Source organism: Meriones unguiculatus, chromosome 4 (assembly GCF_030254825.1).
Source record: "Meriones unguiculatus strain TT.TT164.6M chromosome 4, Bangor_MerUng_6.1, whole genome shotgun sequence".
Taxonomy (NCBI): domain Eukaryota; kingdom Metazoa; phylum Chordata; class Mammalia; order Rodentia; family Muridae; genus Meriones; species Meriones unguiculatus.
The window spans coordinates 122997242-123015922 of record NC_083352.1 but is presented as its reverse complement, the minus strand read 5'-3'; the positions used below and the strand labels follow the sequence as shown (position 1 = coordinate 123015922).

The 18681-nt window shown below is 49.6% G+C and overlaps 1 protein-coding gene across 3 annotated transcripts in view; it reads right to left on the bottom strand.

The window, feature by feature from the left end:
- Positions 1–64: 64 nt before the first annotated feature.
- The window catches only part of LOC110550576 (fer-1-like protein 4), a 38558-nt gene continuing 19941 nt past the window's right edge, over positions 65–18681 (bottom strand). Inside the window, exons 29-45 of one of the 3 annotated variants that reach the window (XM_021640549.2) lie at positions 11500–11695; positions 11311–11369; positions 11101–11229; positions 10111–10153; positions 9923–10023; positions 9712–9846; positions 9262–9378; positions 7784–7911; positions 7472–7642; positions 6694–6848; positions 5192–5343; positions 4609–4694; positions 2935–3033; positions 2546–2787; positions 1909–2189; positions 1734–1834; positions 65–1655 (exon numbers count right to left, since the gene is read on the bottom strand). In XM_021640549.2, the coding sequence (XP_021496224.1) occupies positions 1463–1655; positions 1734–1834; positions 1909–2189; positions 2546–2787; positions 2935–3033; positions 4609–4694; positions 5192–5343; positions 6694–6848; positions 7472–7642; positions 7784–7911; positions 9262–9378; positions 9712–9846; positions 9923–10023; positions 10111–10153; positions 11101–11229; positions 11311–11369; positions 11500–11695 (2388 nt within the window). In that variant the 3' untranslated portion in view covers positions 65–1462. Of the gene's footprint in view, positions 1656–1733; positions 1835–1908; positions 2190–2545; positions 2788–2934; positions 3034–3098; positions 3442–4608; positions 4695–5191; positions 5344–6693; positions 6849–7471; positions 7643–7783; positions 7912–9261; positions 9379–9711; positions 9847–9922; positions 10024–10110; positions 10154–11100; positions 11230–11310; positions 11370–11499; positions 11696–18681 lie in introns of those variants that run through there. The other 2 variants (XM_060382977.1, XM_060382978.1) reach the window with 2 other exon arrangements.

Here is an 18681-nt window from a genome sequence, read left to right as displayed (position 1 = left end):
GCCACGTATTAAATAAAGGCCATTGTGACTGACAGGCCAGGACGAGCCCTTCAGGAGTCACACATTTGTAGACTCTGTTCAGTGTGGTTTTATTTACACCAGACTGATACCTGCTGCACAGCCATGTCTGTAGCCTCTTCTGTGACGAGACAGACAGAACTTTCTAGGGCAAGTATCTTGGAAGCACCATGGCTTGTGGAGCTCCTGACTCCAGTGTCACAGAGCAGAGTCCAGGCTGGAACTTGTTACTTCTGCAGTGCCGGGCAGCCAAAGCAGAGGCTGCTTTCCACAGCCTGGACTCAAGTCATGTGGTTCTCACTACCAAGCCTGAGTGTCTCCGCAGAGAGAAAATTTATAGGCCGTTGCAGACTCCTAAATGGAGGCAAAACTGAAGAGGAAGGCGGCCATTTTGGAGCACAGCCAGCACAGGACCCTTTGCTGAGGACTTAACCAGGGCTTCTCATTAAAGCCCTTATCTGTGGTAGAAACTCATGGCCAGAGGCCTCAGCCCTCCACAGCCCAGGGAACCAGGGAGCAGGCAGCAGTCAGTAACTCAGATCCTAAGACCATGGCAGGGAAGCAAAGTGAGTGATGACCTCAAAGTCTCTGGAGGGTGCCTGAAGTCCAGGTGATTCCACCACTGTGAGTTGTGACCAGTAGTCCTTAGAAGTCGGGGGTGATGGCCCTTTGGTCACTTGAGGACCTTGTTAACCTGTGGTAACCCACCCATCCTCGGCTTCTCTGGTTTGGGAGGAAGGTTGATCTGCCCCATGCTCTGGGAAGGTCACGATCTGACTGTCTCAGCCAGCAGCCACAGCAAGTCAGGCCCCTCTGGAGGAGGGAGAGGCGGGGCTGCACAGTGGCCCGCCAGTCCCAGGGGAGACCCTGCCTGCCATAGCTGCCCTCCTGGGGCAGCTAAGCCAGCAGCCAGCAGCAGCCAGTGACAGTTCAACCCTGCAACAAACTACCTGAAGCCAGCCAACCAAATGGATAAATTCCCTTTTGGCTTAAGCCAGTTTGGGCTGAGTTTTGTTTTTTCCAGGCATCCTAGCTCTTGAGGTTGGTAAAATATTAGTGAAACAAAGTGGTTAGATGTCATGGAAGGAAGGGCCATAGCAAATTAGGAGCGAGAGACCCAGCCACTGGCAGGAATGGAAAGCAGGCTTCTGGGGTGGCGGAGTGAGAGGTGACGCAGTCCACTCAGACTTCAGGCTTGTTTTCTGGGCTGGCACGTGGGCAGTCTTCCCGCCCTGTGCATTCTAGCAGATTCCCAGCCCCTGAGGCTACCGGGCACCTTTGCCCTGCACCACCTACAAAAATGGGCCCGCACATAACCCCAGCCCCGGTCTGTGATCGTTTACCGAACCCGAGTTCTGAGCCCTCCCGACACACACTGGAAGGAAGTGCCTCCAGAGCAGGTGTGAAAGGTTGGCACCCTGAGGTGTGTCCCTGCTCGCTTGGATTAGTGTTTGTGGATGGGGTTGAAGATGACCTCGCTGATCTGTCCAGGGATGGTGTACAAGACGAGGAGGAGGAAGATGGTGATGAGAGCCAGCAGCAGCAGCAGCACCAGGATGCGCCAGTACCGGCGCCAGATGAAGAAGACAAAGGTCTTCAGGGGGTTCACAAACCAGTTGAAGGAGGTTTTGGGGCGGCTGTTGGAGAAGGGTGGCGTCACAGTGACCAGCAGCCCCCTGCCAGTGGCCCCACCTCCCTAAGCTCGGGCTACTTACTTGGGTTTCTCCAAAGGCTCTGGCTCCTTTCTCCCCTTCCCAACTGGCCGCTTCTCTGCCTCCTCCACAGTCAGCAGTTCAAACTCTGCCTCAACTTTTCCCTAGAAGGAGATGCGGGGCAGTGAGTGGGCACCGTCCAGCCCTGAGCAGGCCTTGGTCATTACACGCTACGCACCGTGAGGATGTAGACGCTGCCGCCAGCGTCTGTGAACTCCCGGTCCTCCAGCCGTCCCTTCCTCCTCCTCCTCTTCCGCTTCTTGCCAGCCTGAGCCTCTCTGGCCTCCCGCTCCACGTCGTCCACTTCCCTTATCTTCACCACCGGCCACCAGCCCCGCAGTCGATGGCAGCGAAACAGATTGCACCTTGGCCCTGCCCCATCGAGGGCTAGCCGAACAGAACAGTGCTCCGGGCCCCGGGCCCCCCTCACCATGTCGGGTAGCTGCAGCTCCAGGGATCCTGTGAGAACAGAATCGGGAGGTTAGGGTGAGGGTTTGGGAGGCAGCACCCGGGGTTGCCAAGACCACAGCCTAGCGGCCAGCATGTCAGTTAGCCAACCAGAGGTCCAGGCTCAGGCTGCCAAGCAAGGATCAAAGGCCACAACGGGAGGCCAGAGTGACAGGGGAGGACTGAGGTTGGAAAGGAGGTTGCTACAGCAAGATCCCTGAACACTGTGATTAAGTAGAAAGCAAAGTTGAAGCATGGGATCTGACTCAAAGTTGAGTAAGGGCAGGAACAAGGAACAAAGAAAAGGTGGCAGCAAGGAAAGTGAGGACAAATCGTGTGTGAGCTTGAAGTTAGTAGAAGCCAAGTACCAAGAAAGTCGTTGGCAGAGATTCGGTCGTAGTCCCAGACCTGCAGGACCAGCACAGCGGGCTGCCGGAACTCCGCCTCCTCCAGGGCGAAGGGCCCAGGCTTGCGCCGGACGCTCACCTCCCGCTCCGTGGGCAGGTAGTCAAAGCGGAACACGAAGCGCCAGTTGAAGTTGCCCTCACCGGTCAAGGAGTTGAAGTGGACATCTGTCTCCTGTCTGTCATGCTCCAGCCCCTTTACCCAGCTGGGTGAGGGAAGGGAGACAGCCCAGGGCAAGATGGGCATCAGGGGCCACAGCCAGAGCTCAGCTCCTCCCTCAGCTCTCGGCACACAGAGGGCCTGGACAGAGGGTCCCCGTCTGCAGCTTCCCGGCTCGGCCTCCGGGGCCTACCTTTTCACATAGATGTCACTTGACATCTCCCCAGTGAGTGGATTCACGTCATCCAGAACCACATCGTCCGTGTTCCAGATGACAACTCTGAGCTCATAGCTGGGGAAGCAGTAGATTCAGACTTAAGGGTCTCTGGTTTGACTAGCCAGCAGCTCTTAAGCTGGGGAGGCAGCGCACAGGCCTGTAACCTCAGCACTCCAGAGGTGTGAACAGGAGCATCCAGAGCTCAAGTTCATCCCCGAGGCTACATGAGACCCTGTCCCCAAACCACAACAGCCAAAAAACATTTCATCTGTGTTTGGTTGGTAGATAGACTGCTTGCCTAGCATGCATGAGGCCCTGGGCTCAATCTCTAGTACGTACAGCAAGGTGTGGTGGTACATGCCTGTAATCCCAGCAGTGAAGAAGGATTAAGACAGTTCAAAGGCCATCCACAGCTGCATCCCTAGTTCAAGGCCAGCTGGGGCTACGTGAGACCTTGTCTCCAAAGACAAGAAAAAGGGAGCTCTGGGAACAGAAAGGAGCTGGGTCAGGTATCACCGACCACTTCCCACCACATCAATGGCAGCACCAGGAGTGTCCTCCAACCCAGGCCAGTACACTGAGGTTCTGTGTCCTATACATTTGGAGTCAAGAGCCTGAAACTTTTGAGCGGTTCTCTATCCATCAGCTGCGGAGTTAGAGCTGCAGCAAGCCGTATGATGGGGTATAGAAAAGGGTGAGTAGAAAAGACAGCCAGAGATATAAGAGATGACCATGGCTGTTGTGGGGTTGCCCGGCTCTCTTCGTCCCTTTATTGATCCTCTCTCTGATTCTGTTTTGTCGAGACAGGGCCTGATGTAGCCCAGGCTAGCCTTGAGCTCTCTATGAAACTGAGGCTGACCTTTGAACTCCTGTTCCTCCTGCTCTGCCTCCTGAGGTCAAGGATATATTACCATGCCCATTATCCCTCTGCCCAGCCACATCGCCAATCTATGTGGTTCTAGTGGACAGGCATCTACAGGACTCCAGGCTGGGGAGGACCACCCCAAACTAGCCAATCCGTGGTATCAGAGCTCCTACCCACAGTGACAGAACATCTAGGCCAGCCAGAGGGAAGTGGCTCTGGGCTTTCACTCTGATAGGAAGAGGCCTTTATTTCCACTCAAGAGGCCTGGCTGATAAGGGATGAGGTACTCTCAGAAGCTACCTCGTTCCTAGGCTCTTGGAAGGCCTGGAGAAATGACTTGGCGCCTAAGAGCACTTGTTGCTCTCCCAAAGGACTCAAATTCAGTTTCCAGCAACCACAGTGTGGTTCACGGTTTCCTGCAGCTCCAGTTTCTGGAGATCTGATTCCCTCTTCTGGCCTCTGCAGGCCCCAAGCATGCATATAATACACAGACATACATGCAGGACAAAGACCAATACACATATAAAAATAAAAAAAGCTCCCTGAGAGGGATACCAGGACTAGCGGAGCCGGGGGGTGGAGTGAGACCCTCACAGAGCTGCACTCAGGCCAGCCCAGGCAAGAGCAGCGTTCACTTGAGGGCATTTGGACCCTTTACAGACTCAGTGCTCGTGGCTTATGGGGAGGTGAAGGTAATTCACCTCCCCACAAGCCTCAGTCAGAAAACTTGGCCTGATTCAACAAGGGCTCAGATTTCCAGAGGAGAGGTGCCAAAATTCTCTCACCTGATCGGCTGCCGAGGTTTGATGTCCACGGGGGGTGGGGCAGGCACATCACTGGGGAAGATGTCAATCCACATATGAAGGGATCCCTAAGAGCACAAAACCATGCTGCAGGGTCTTGCTTTCTCTACAGTCTTGAATCCCGTGGCTGCCCTGTCCCCAGTGGGGAGCAGAGGAGGGTCAAGGGCAGGAATTGCTGAGTAGACTTTGGGTATTAGAATGAAGATAGAGTCTGAAGTGAGGGTCCCAAGGTCAAGGCCAAGACTGGCTTCAGGATGACAATCCAGAGTGAGAAAATTGAGATCAAAAGTAGGATGCAGTGTTCTTGAGGCCCAGACAACTAACACGGAGGTCAGGTTGGGAGCCCCAGGTCTAAAAGCTCGTTGCCTCAGGGATCCTGTAGAACCAGAATCAGGGATGGGGTATACAGCCCAGTACAGAGATTCAAGACCCCAAGCCTAGGGTGGGAAGGTTACTGACACCAGGCGCCAGGCTCAGTGGTAGCAGTGTGAGGGCAGAGGGCTTGGGGAGAGAGTCCAGTCAGGTGGGAGTCTCGATGAGACGTGGGAGGGCTGAGGGCCCTCACCTGCAGCAGCCCTGGACTGCGGGGGTGGTACAGGGGCCGCATTTCCACGTGCTCAGGTACCAGCTGGATCCCAAATCCTGGCATCTCCTGCCAACGCCGCAGCACAAGCAATGCTTGGGCCTCTTCCGAAGCCTCACATGTCACCCTGCCATCTGTAGCAAGAGGGAGTGGGCTTGGATTCACGGCATTCTTCCCGCCCTCCCATCCTTCGAAGCAGCTCTCAGCTGAGGCAGGAGGATCTCCAAGAGTTTGAGGCCAGATTGGTCTACTTGGTTCCAGGACAGCCAGGGCTACGTAGAGACCTCCTCAACAGCTGCCCTCACCACCTAACCCTCTCCCCACAAAAGAACAAACCAAACCAAACAAACAAAAACTATGGCCTGTGTAGAAGAATGTTAATTCAGAACATGACTGCTCTGGCAAGAGATCACATCCAAAGTCTTTCTAGGTCTGTGTGATCAGCTGGAATACAAACACACCTTCAATCCAGGAGACAGAGGCAAGCAGATATGAGTTCAAGACCAGCCTGGTATCGAGCAAGTTTCAGGTAAAGAAAAGCTTAGGTCCAGGTGTGATAGCACATACCTTGAATCCCAAACAAGGTAAAGATAGTTTGTGGAAGGAAGCACCTGTGTTTGAAAGTGATGTCTAATTGAGTGGCGGAAATAGAGATGAATCAGAGAAAGACTTGGCAATAGAAGGGAGAGGGAAAAGACGCTCTTTAAGAGGCAATGTGAGGGGAGGGAGAGAGGAGGAAGCTTTACCTGGAGAGCTTTACAGAGAGATGTTGAATGAGAGAACAAGCTAGACACAGGAAAAGACAGAATGAGCAAGGGAATAAGAAGGAGCCAAAAGATTAGAGCAGATTGCTAGACTTAGTTTGAGGCCAAGCAAAGCAATTCAGGGGCCATAAGAGAAGCCAGAGTGACTAAATCAGCTGGGAGAGGAGTTTGAGCCGGAACAGCTGAGTTGAACCAGCTCAGGAAGAACAAGAAAGGGTGAGCTTATTAAGCAGTAAGTCCTAGAAGCTGAAAACATTCTAGATCTAGATTAGATGGTACGGAGGCTAGAAGCCTCAAGGACTAGGCCTAGATTAACAGAAGGAGGCAGTGAGCTCCAAGACAACACTTGTAACAGGAATATAAAAGTTCCTCAGGCCTATAGCCTGGGAGACCAAGTCTACCCCTTAGAAAAAGCAGGGGTGGGGAAGCTGCTGCTGTAACTACTGACTGAAGACTAAGGAGCCAGCCAGGAACTTGCCTCACACCTTGTTTAAGAGACCAGACTACTAGCCACGTGACTGTAGAAAGCTCTGGACCCTATGCTCTGACGGCTCTACCTAAAGTCATTCTCTCCCAACATCCAGGAACCATGCTGTGCTGTTGCTCAGCCAAACTCACAAACATCCCTGTGCCTGCAACAGTGGGCTCTACTGATATGGCCTGTGTCTTGGTCTGCCCCCTCATACTCCCTGTGGCCGTCCAGCAGAAACGGTCAGGTACCTGAAGGCAGGGTCTCAGACGGTGTCAGAAAGACTCTACTGCCCACTTTGACAGCCCCAACTCTGTATTCAGGGACAGGAAGGCCACAGCGCTGGCACAGCCCTGCCAGGATCTGTGAGGGCCGGAACACATCGCGCCAGGCATTGTACCCATCCCTGCAGGCAGAAGAGAACAGTGCATCGGCTAGGGCCGTTTGTGGGCACAACGGGACACAAAGAGTGATGAGGAAATGAGGCTCAATGAGGTCAAATGACTTATTAGTGCCCAAATCCCAGGACCCAAGCTCAAGTCTTGGCCAGTGAGCTAGGATGTCTTGCTAGAGAGTGGGAGAAGGTCCCCTTCTGTAAGACCTATAGTTAACAATGGGGCTGTAATAAGGACTGTGACAGGTAAAGGGCTTGTTGCATAATCACAAGGCTCTGAGTTCAAATCCCCAGAGCCCACATAAAAGTCAAGATGTAACCCAAGTGTCCGTAATCCTAGTGCTACAGGAGATGAAAGTAGAGACAGGATACTGGAAGTTTATGAGCCAGGTAGACTGGCTCAAAACAGTGAGGAGACCCTGCCCCAAACAAGATGGAAGGAGAAGACCAATACCCATGTCCGTCCTCAGACTGTCACAAGTATGTTGCTGAACATATGTGCTCAGATTCTCACACATGAATGTACTCACACAAACACATTCAGAACATACTAAGATTAAGAGTGATTTAAATGGCAGTGTGAGCTGGAAAGCGCTTGTTTTGAGAACGGCTCCTCATTGCCCTGCCGGACTCACACGTCATACTGGGAGGCCAGCCCACAGTTGGCTCTGTGGTGGCTGTAGAATCGGTTTTCCAGGTCAATGTGGGTCTCCCCAATGAGGTCATCTGAACCCACAAGGTCATGGTCGAATACCGCCACAGTCAGCTCTGGCTCGGCCGGGAGAGACACACTCAGCTCCAGGACCCTGGCCAGGAAGGAAAAGTGGCTAAGGCCAGCTCCACACCCTCAGAAGGGACCTGGGGTGGTAGTGTCCACCCCACCCGCCTAGGTCAGAGCCTGTGTGGCTCTGGATGCCGCTACTCCCAAGCCCAGGGCCCAGCCTCACTCTCCAAAGACGGGGTTGAGCTGCTTGGGGATGTAGCGCTCCTTAGTGTCCCGCTGCTCCTTGCCAGCGCTCACCACCACGTACGGGTCTGCCTTGCCATTGGGGTCCGCAGGAGCCAGGTTGGTAGCCTGGATTTGGGGGAATCCGGATCCAGTGGAGTCAGGGGACAGATGATCCTTGAAGCACGAGCCCTTGTTGGGCTAGATCTTGGGATTTTATACGGTGCTGAAGGTCAAACCCGGGGCCTCCTCCATGCTAGCCAAGGACCCCATCAACTGAGCCCCACATCACAGCCCGGCTCTCCTTCATTACATTGTAAGTGATCAATCCTCACAGCCCATTTGCAGTACGAGGTAGGTTTAGAACCCACTGCACTGGAGAAAGGCAGGTAATGGGTGGCACTGGGTCCCTGTCTTCCCAACCAGAAGTTGAGGCCCGAATTTGGCGGGGCAGAGAAATGTGATTAGGGACAGAAAACTGTTTTGTGCCAAACTGGCAGGTCAGTCATTTTTTGCCTTTTGTCCAGGTTAGCACTTGGCTTCTGAACTGAAAATAAATCGGTCTTGCCTTTGCTACACTGAGTCTCCAAGACTTCCCGCCCCCCCCCCCCCCCAGACAGGTTTTCTCTGTGTAGCCTTGGCTGTTCTGGACTTAGTTTGTAGTCCAGGCTGGTCTCAAAGTCACAGCAATCCACCTGCTTCTGCCTCTCTGAGTGCTGGGATTAAAGGCCTAGTCAGGACCTCCATTAAGAAATGCAGATCAGCTGGAGAGATGGCTCAGAGGTTAAGAGCACTGCCTGCTCTTCCATAGGTCCTGAGTTCAATTTCCACCACATGGTGACTCACAACATCTATAATAAGATCTGGTGCCCTCTTCTGGCATTCAGGTGTACCTGCAGACAGAACATGCCTGCCTAGCAAGCACTTCACCTACGAAGCCCCTATTCAGTCCCACAGAGCCCGGGCTGCCCTCAAGCTTGCTTTTTGTCTAAGGATGACTTTGAACTCCTGACCTTCTTTGCCTTCACCTCTTGAGTGCTGGGATTACAGGCATGTCTACACCTGGTCTGTGTGATTCTGGGGATTAAAGCCAGGGCTTTTAAGTACAGCATCTACCCTGGTGACAGAGACAGAGGGGCCAGAGCAACCTGCTGCTCCCCAAGCCTCCCTTAAGGGAATTCCAAGGTCACGCCAGTCCTTCATGGCAGCCACAGCAACCGAAGGAACTTCAGGGTATTTGATCAAAAGCTGTTCTGGAACTGAGTCTTCAGCTCCCCTAGCCCCAGACCAGGACATGGATAAGTCCTGCCACAAGGCAGGCTTGTGAGGGAGAGGTCTAAGCATGCCTAGGATTTTGTCCTAAGCCCTGAAGTTGCTGGCCTCTGTGATCTCTGAGGAGCCTTCCAGAGCCTTTGTTCTACAGACATCATGCTGCTGTCTTTGCTGCCATGGGATGTGCTAGGGCCTGGGGACTCTCACCTTCACTATATACACTCTGACCAGAAGCTTGATGGGCCGGTTCTGGGGGATCCCCCTGGAGATCTGAGGTTCAGAGAAGGATGCAGCCTCTGACTCAGGGTAAATGAGGAAGGACCCCTGAGGTGGGGGAGACAGAAAAAGGCTTGGTAAGAAAGGTGGTTTTTTTGTTCTTAAAGTACATTAGATTTGCTGATTTTGCTTTACGTGTGAGTGTTTTGCCTGCACACATGCCTATGCTCATGTGTGAGTGTAGTTCCCAAGGAGGTCAGAGGAGGGTGCCAGATCTCTTGGAACTGGAATTCGGGATGGTTGTGAACCACACTGTGGTACTGAGAATGGGACCCAGGTCCTCTGCAAGAGTAGTCAGTGTTCTTAACTGCTGAGCCACCTCTCCAGCCTGTGAGAAGCTTTCTGAGCCCTTTTCTGTCTCCCTTTCTTCCCCAAGTGTACCTTGAACTTGCCCACAAAGTGTCCAGAAGTGTCCTGTCCATCTCCATCCTGGCTGCCCTGCCCTCTGTGCAGGGGAAACACACTCAACCAGTCCTCAAAGTGGTTAAACTCATCCTCCAGGGAGCCATTGTAGATCTGAAAGGCGAGGGGTTTCCGTGACGACTCTGCACCCCAAATTCAAGAGACTCACTTCTCCCCAGCACCACATCACCTTCAGGGTGGCAATTGCTTTTTTCCGAGGCACAGGGCCTTTGATGTCAGTCTCCCCCTGCTCCGGAGCCTCCCTGTCCGTAGAACTGAGGTGGGTCCCATCTGGAAACAGCAGAAATAGCTCAGGTAGGAAATATGGGGGTGGGGTGGGTGGACAAGTGGAGCAGGAGCAGAAGCCGGAACTCTCACCTGGATCCCCAGTGTCTTCCATATCATCCTCGTTGAAGCTGGGCTGAAATCAGAAGGCAGGTCATGGATCCCTCCCCACACCCCTTCCTGGCCCACCCCATCGCAGCTGCCTGGCCACTTCTTTTTAGAGGTTGCCTTTATTATCTGGTCCTGCGCTGTTGAACTCGGCCACTACCTCCCACACATGGTCACCGAGTCTTTGAGATGAGGTCAGCCTGCACTGAGAGAGGCCGTGAGTAGACTTACTATGAGAATGTAAAATGGCTTATCACTAACTTCTGTGGTGATTACTGCTTGACATGACGATTTGTACATGTTATATTAATAAAACATTATTAAAATTAATCTCATTTTCCCCTTTTACTTTAATAACAATTAAAATTAAAAACATCTTTTGAGCTGGTCACGGTGACTCACGCCTTTAATCCCAGCACTCAAAAGGTAGAGACAGGTGGAAGTTTGAGGCCAGCCTGATCTAAAGAGTGAGTTCCAGGACAGTCAAGGCTACACAGAGACCCTGTCTCGCAGAAAAAAAGTATAAGAAAATTTCTAAGAGTCTCCTGTTGGTCTGAGCTGGATTTGAACTCCTGATCCTCTTCTTGTCACCTCTCAGGTGCTCACTGGGCAGGTGTGTGTCACCATACCCAAGCCTCTTAAGAGTTAAAATTCTGCAGCTCATGGTTGTCTTGCTGAAACTGGTTGCTCTGTGTATCCCTGCCAGGCCTGAACTTGTTATGTAGACCAGGTTGGCCTCGAACTTGCAGGGATGGAGGGCTGGGTTTATTTAATGTGCACCACCACACTGGGCACGTGTTCTGCTTTTATCAGACAACTGAGTGGTAGCCAGCAGGAGTACTGAAGTTCCACTACAACGACTGAGGTGAAGAGGAGGAAGGATGTCTGCAGCAAGGCGTTCTGGGGCACACAGGGATTATCGGACAAGCCCCTCCTTGCCTTCCATCCCCAGCGCCCGCCCCGGGCTCCGCACACCTGCCCCTGGAGCTCCTGCAGCGAGGCATAGTACTTGGACCACCAGTCCATCTCTTCCGGCTCCGGGATGTCCTCCTCCAGCTCAGGGCCTGGGCCCAGGAGCCCTAAGGTGAGCTTCTTTAGAGGGGCCTGAGGCAGAGCAGACCTTGTTACTCTCAGACACCACCACCACAAACCCCGACATCGCCCTCAAGTTAGAACACCCATCACCTTCAGGAGCCGGTGGGATATTCCTGCTTCAGCCATGACGGGGTCCAGAGACTTCTCTCCTGGGAGGAGTACGGAAGGGATGCCATGAGTTTAGGCTGGTAGAAACCAGACTCCAGGTGCCACTGGAGCCAGCTCTACCAGGATCCAGAGGGGCTTCTAGCTATGGCCCTTGCGGAGAGGACGCCCAACCTTGAGGCCCCTTTGGCACCAGGTCTGTCTCCTCCTCTGTTTCCTCTTCCTCAGGGGGATCCTCGTGGCTCTGGAGTGTGAATCTGAGCATGTGGTGGACAGTATGGGAACCCACAAGGACAGTTCGGCCAAAGGCCCGGCGCTCAATCACCAGGATGCTCAGTGGGGGCTGTAGGTAGGGCTGTTCTGGCAAGTCCTAGAGACAAGGAAGCGGGAAGTGACCCCAAGTCCTGGGGAAGGAAGGAGTCACAGAGCAGGCGGGGAACAGCCATTCTGGGATTCCATCTGCCACACTTTCAGCCCCTTGAGTCATTCTAGCCTTCTGATCTGTGCCCCAGCTAAAGAAGGGACACAGCCTGGCCTTGACACACTGCACCAAGTGTACCGACACAGCCCATACAAAGGAGCTTTGGCACCTACAAAGTGCTACGGGAAACACAGGTTAGTGTTGCTCTCCGGTACAGGATGAATGCCCACCCTGAAAATGCAGAGTCTGAACCGTTAAAATGTATATGGACTGTTGGTATAATGTTCTTTTGAAATGTGTACACCTTACCCTTGTTCATTCAAATGCTGATTTCCTCCCCCCTCCACTCTCCGGTTTCAATCCGGATATTGCATTGTGATACTTATTCTAAGCATTACCTGTCTCAACTTTTTGTAAACATCCAAATTAAAACAACCAGCAACAAGGTTGTTTTATTTTGAGTAAGGTTGAGTAATAGAGAAGAAGGAGTAGACCGGAGAGGGGAGGAGCCAGGGACGGGGTGGGTGGTGCGGGGGGGGGGGGGGACGACTAAGTAAGCAGAGCTGGAGAACAGATCTTAGAACGACATGGAGAATGAACCAGATCTAAGATTTCACAAGAAACAAGTATAATGGGTAAAATCTAAATGTTAGGAAACTATGAGGGATTGAGGTTTAAGAGGGAGTAACTATTGCCCAGCATTGTGTTCTAGGTTAATTAAATAAATTCCAGTGTCTGTGTGGTGATTTGGATATACAGCTGTTTAGGATTAACAGCAAGCTTTACCAGAAGATATATCAATAGCATATATTAATAGTCACTTACAACAATGGACTTTGACCAAGAGATCCCCTAACCATCCCTGGTACCCAAGAGGAAAAGGTCAATTATTACATGGTCTCTGGTTTCACTTATTATGTACAAAGAGGGGAAGAAAGAGAGTATACTGGAGAATAGCATCAACATTTCCCTGGAATTAAATTATTCTTAATTTTTTAGAAGTTTTAAATAAGATGCTATGTAGCCAGGCAGTAGTGGCACGTCTTTAATCCCAGCTCTCGGGAGGCAGAGGTAGGTGGGACTCTGAGTTTGAGGCCAGCGTAGTCTACAGGGCAAGTTTCCAGACAGTCAGGGCTACAAAGAGAAACCCTATCTCAGAACAAACAAAAATGCCATGTAGCCCTGGCTGGCCTGGAACTTGCTATGTAGACAACGATAGCCTCAAAGTTGCCATGATTCTCTTGCTGCTGCCTCCTAAATTCTGGGGTTATGGAAATATGCCACCACGTCTTACAAATGAGTAAATACCAGAGCTGGCTGTGGTGGCACATGCCTTTATTCCCATCTTGGGAGGCAGAGGCAGGCAGATCTCTAGATCTCTGTGACGTTGGGGCCAGTCTGTCCTACATAATGATTCCAGGATAGCCAGTTACATAGTGAGACCCTGTCTCAAAACAAACGAAAATGAGTAATACTCTGCAATAAGTATTCGTGGTTGTGACATTTTGTCCATTGGATACAAGCCAGAATTGCCTGGGAATAGAGTCTCCATTGGGGATTGTCCATATCAGGTTGTGGGAGGCGTTTTTCTGACAACATTAATTGTAAACCAGGCAGATCCAACCCACGTTAGAAGACACCATTCCCCCAGGCAGGGGACCCTAGACTGTGTAGGCCTAGAAACCATGCTGAGCACTGTATGGATGGATGGGTTCCCTCTCTTGACTGTGGGTGTGATGTGACAAGCTAACTCAAGCTCCAGACACTTCCTTGAACCCCCCAGGCCTTGAACTCAGAACCACCTCTGCCTCGGAAACGCTGGGATTGAAGGCGTGTGCCACCTCACCCAGATGAAATACTCTTTAGATTTAAACACATATATAGGCTGAAGGCTGAGGATATGGCTCGGCTGTAGACTGCATAGCATGTTTGAGGCCCTCAGTTCCATATCCAGCATCACAAAAATAAACAACACATTAAAAAGACACACATGCATTGGAAGAACTAGGAGATAATCAGGCAAACAGTAATTGAAAGCTGGAGAAGTTATACCATTGGGTAAGATAGACTGAGGAGAAACATTACTAGAGACAAAGAGGGTCATTCTGCACTGGTAAATGGGTTAATTCATCAGGAAGCTAAAACAACTGTAAACAAACACACCTAATTATACAAACAATCCACCTAACTCAAAACACAGTAAATAAAAAGTGATGGATGAGGATGGGGATGGCTGAGCGGTATTTAGCATGTGCAGGTCACATGGTCCAATACACAACACTAAAAAAGAAAAGTGGGAAGGAGTTCTCCAAGATGGCGGTGCCCGTGCACACAGTGTCTGGGTAGCAGGAGGTTAATCTCAGTCACTTTGAGGCAAACATGAGTCAAAACGCCTATATCGGGCTGGAGAGATGGCTCAGTGGTTAAGAGCACTGACTGCTCTTCCCGAGGACCAGGGTTCAATTCCCAGCACCTACATGGTGTCCCACGACTGTCTGTTAACTCCTGTACCAGGGGATGCGATACCCTCACATAAACATACACGCAGGCAAAACTCCAATGCACATAAAATGAAAAATAAATAAATTAACAGAAAAAAGAAAGAAAACGCCTATATCTCTGTATCTGTGTTTCCCAGTGAATGCTGGGACTATCCACCTTCCCGAGGAGGGCTCCTGGGCTTCAGGTCCACCCAGCCTCTGGCCTCCAGCTCTAACCACCTTCCTTAGGAGAGCTGCTGGGACCCCAGAGACACACAGTCCCAGCCTTGGCAAGTGCTGGGCCTATCCACCTTTCTGAGGATGGCTCCCAGGCTCCAGGATCAAGCAGCCTCCTGTCCACTACTCTACCCACCTTCCCGAGAAGACCAGCTGCATCTCAGGATCATCCAGGTGAGACCTCCACACCCCAACCCCTGCCTGTGTGTCCAGCGGGGACACAGCCAGCGGAGGAGAGCTGCCAGCTATTCTCTGAGATCCAGCCTCTGGCCCAGACCCTACCCACCATCCCCAGGAAGGTTGCTGGACTCCAGAAACAACCAGCCAATGCCAGGGACAGCCAGATGGCCACAGGCAGGTCTAAGAATGCACTCAACAAGAGCCAGGGCAACATAGCACTACCAGAACCCAGGTATCTTACTGTAGCAAGCTCTGCATATCCTAACACAGCTGAAACACAACAAAATGGCCTTAAATCTATTCTTATGAAGATGATAGAGGGGCTGGAGAGATGGCTCAACTGTTATAAATGAGAATGATGGAGGCCTTTCACAAGCAAATGAATAAATGCCTTAAAGAAATACAAGAAAATACAATCAAGAAGATAGAGGCCTTCAAAAAGAAAATTAATAAATACCTTGAAGAAATGCAGAAAAAAAAATAAAGGAAATGAATAAAACAGTTTAAGACCTGAAAATGGAAATAGGAATAACAAAGAAAACACAAATGGAGAGAATCCTGGAGATGGAAAACTCAGGAAAGAGAACGGGAACTACAGACATAAGCATCACCAACAGAATGCAAGAGGTGGAGGAGACAATCTCAGGTGTGAAGATACAACTGAAGAAATCAGTGTATCTGTCAAAGAAAATGTTAAACTTAAAGAATTCCTGATCACAAAACATCTAAGAAATCACGGACACTATGAAAATATGAAACATGAAAACATGAAACCTAAGAATAAGAATAGAAGAAAGAGAAGATTCCCAATTCCAAGGACCAGAAAATATTTTCAACAAAATCATAGAAGAAAATTTCCCCAACCTAAAGAAAAAGATATCTATAAATATGCAAGAGGCTTACAGAATACCAAGTAAATCAGACCAGAAAGGAAAATCCTTGTGCCACATAATTAAAACATTAGATGTACAGAACAAAGAAGGAGTATTAAAAGCTACAAGGGAAAAATACCAAGTAACACATATAGGCAGACCTGTCAGAATCACACACTTCCCAGAGACTCTGAAAGCCAGAAGGCTATGGGCAGGATGTCTTGCAGACCGTAAGAGACTACATACCAACCCAGACTACCCAGCAGAAATTCTCTCTCTCTTGGTCTTTTGGTTTTTCAAGACAGGGTTTCTCTGTGTAGCCTTGGCTGTCCTGGACTCCCTTTGCAGACCAGGCTGGCCTCAAACTCCCAGAGGTCCGCCTTCCTCTACCTCCCAGAGTGCTGAGATTACAGGCGTGCGCCACCATACCTGGCGCTAGCAAAACTTTCAATTACCGTAGACAAATAAAACAATATATTACATGACAAAAAACAAACTTCAACAGTTTATGTCCAGATCCAGCCCAGTGGAAGATACTAGAAGGAAAACTCCAAGCTAAGGAGGTTGACTACAACCAAGAAAACACAGGGAATAAGTAACTCCAGTGCAGCAAGATGAAAGGAGAAGTACACACGCTACCACCAACATTGTCAAAGTAACAGAAACTAGCAATCATTGCTTATTAACCTCTCTCAATATCGGTGCACTCAATTCCCCAATAAAAAGACACGGGCTAACAGAATGGATCTGAAAACAGGATCCATCATTCTGCATTGAAGAACACACCTCAGGCTGGAGAGACGGCTCAGCAGTTAAGAGCACTGTCTGCTCTTCTAGAGGTCCAGAGTTCAATTCCCAGCAACTGCATGGTGGCTCACAGCCATCTATACTCTCTGCTTCCCTTTTCTGACATGCAGGTGCACACATAGATAGAACACCCATATACATAAAATAAACAAATAAAAGCTTAAAAAAAAAAAAAGAAAAGAAACATACCTCAGCAACAAAGATAGACATTACCTCAGAGTAAAGGGCTGGATAAAGGGTTTCCAAGCAAAATGACTCAAGAAGCAAGCTGGAGTAGCCATCCTAACTAATAAAATAGATTTTCAACCACAATTAATCAAAAGAGATGGGGAAGGACACTTCATTCTTATCAAAGGAAAAATCCACCAAGATGATATTTCAATTCTGAACATCTATGCCCCAAATACAAGGGCACCCACATTGTAAAAGAAACATTACTAAAGCTTAAATCACACATAGACTCACACATATTAGTAGGGGAGACTTCAACACCCCACTCTCACTAATGGACAGGCCATCGAGACAGAAACTAAACAGGGAGATAATGAAACTAACACATCCACAGAATACTTCACCCAAAACACAAAAGAATTTTCCTTCTTCTCAGCACCTCACAGAACCTTCTCCATAACTGAACATATAGTTGGTCACAAAGCAAGTCTCAACAGATTAAAAAAAAAAAAAAAAAGAAATGGCCCCTTGTGTTTTAAAGATGGACGTCAGCAACAACAAAACAACAGAAAGCCTAATGGAAAGTAAATAACTCTCTACTCAATGACCACTGGGTCTGGGAATAAATAAAAAAAATTAAAGACTTCCTAAATTTCAATGCAAATGAAGACACAACACACTCAGACTTATGGGACACATTGAAAGCAGAGCTAAGAGGAAAGTTCATAGCACTGAGAGTCTTCATAAAGAAATGGGAGAGATCTCATACTAGCAACTTAACAGCACACCTGAAAGCTCTAGAACAAAAAGAAGCAAGCACACCCAAGAAGAGTAGATGCCAGGGAATAATCAAACTCAGGGCTGAAATCAATCAACTAGAAACAGAGAGAACAATACAAAGGACCAATGAAACAAAAGCTGGTTCTTTGAGAAAACCAACAAGATAGACAAAGCCTTAGTCAAACTAACTAAATGGCAGAGACGCAATATCCAACTTAACAAAATCAGAAACGAAAAGGGGGACTGCCTATTCTATCTGAATCTCTTCAGTATGGTACTTGAAGTCCTAGCTAGAGCAAAAAGACAACTAAAGGAGATCAAGGGAATACACATTGGAAAGGAAGAGGTCAAAGTACCGCTATTCACACATATAATAGTATACAGGAGGAGGAGGAGGAGGACACAAAACAACAAATGGCCAACAAAAAGTATACGTGTGTGTGTGTGTGTGTGTGTGTGTGTGTGTGTGTGTGTGTGTGTACCGCATACATGCAGTACGCACAGAGGCCAGAAGAGGGCCCTGGATCTCTAGAACTGGAGTCATGCGCAGTTGTGGGTTACCACGTGGGTGCTGGGAATTGAACATGGGTCCTTTTCACGAGCAGCCAGTGTCTTAACTGGTGAGTCATTTCTGCAGCCTCACAGCAAATATTTTTAAAAGTGTTCAACATCCTTAGCCGATAAGGAAATGTAAATTAAAATTACTTTGAAATTTCCATCTCACCCCAGTCAGAATGGCTATTGTTAAGAAAACACAGAATGGACCAGAGAGGTGGGTGAGCAGGTAAAAGTGCTTTGTGCCAAGCCTGATGACCTGAATTCAATCCCTGAGGTCCATGAGGTGGAAGGAAGAACTGACTCCCACAGGTTGTCCTCTGATTTCCACATGTGGCCACTGTGTGCATGCACTGTACACACATGAGAACACAAACACAATAATTTTGAAATGTAATAAATTTGTTTAAAATTGGGCTATAGTGGCACACACCTTTAATCCCAGCACTCAGGAAGCAGAGGCAGACAGATCTCCAACTTTGAGGAAAGCCTGGTCTGTAGTGCAAGTTCCAGGACAACTAGGGCTACACAGAAAAACCCTGTCTCAAACAAAACAAAACAAAACAAACAAACAAACAAAAAATGCTGGCAAGGATGTGGGGAAAGAGAAATCCTTATTTAATGCTGGTAGAGTATAAATGGGTGCAGCCTCCATGGAAGGTAGTATGGAAATTTCTGAAAGAGCCGTAAAGTGCTGGCAAGATTGCCGAGAGGGTAACATACCCGCTACACAAGTCTGGTGACCCTGGTTTGATCCTGGAAACTAATGTAAAGATGGAAAGAGAAAACTGACTTCTCAGAGGTGACCTCTGACCTCCACATGAGGGAAGGGGAGGGGAGGAAAATACCTTAG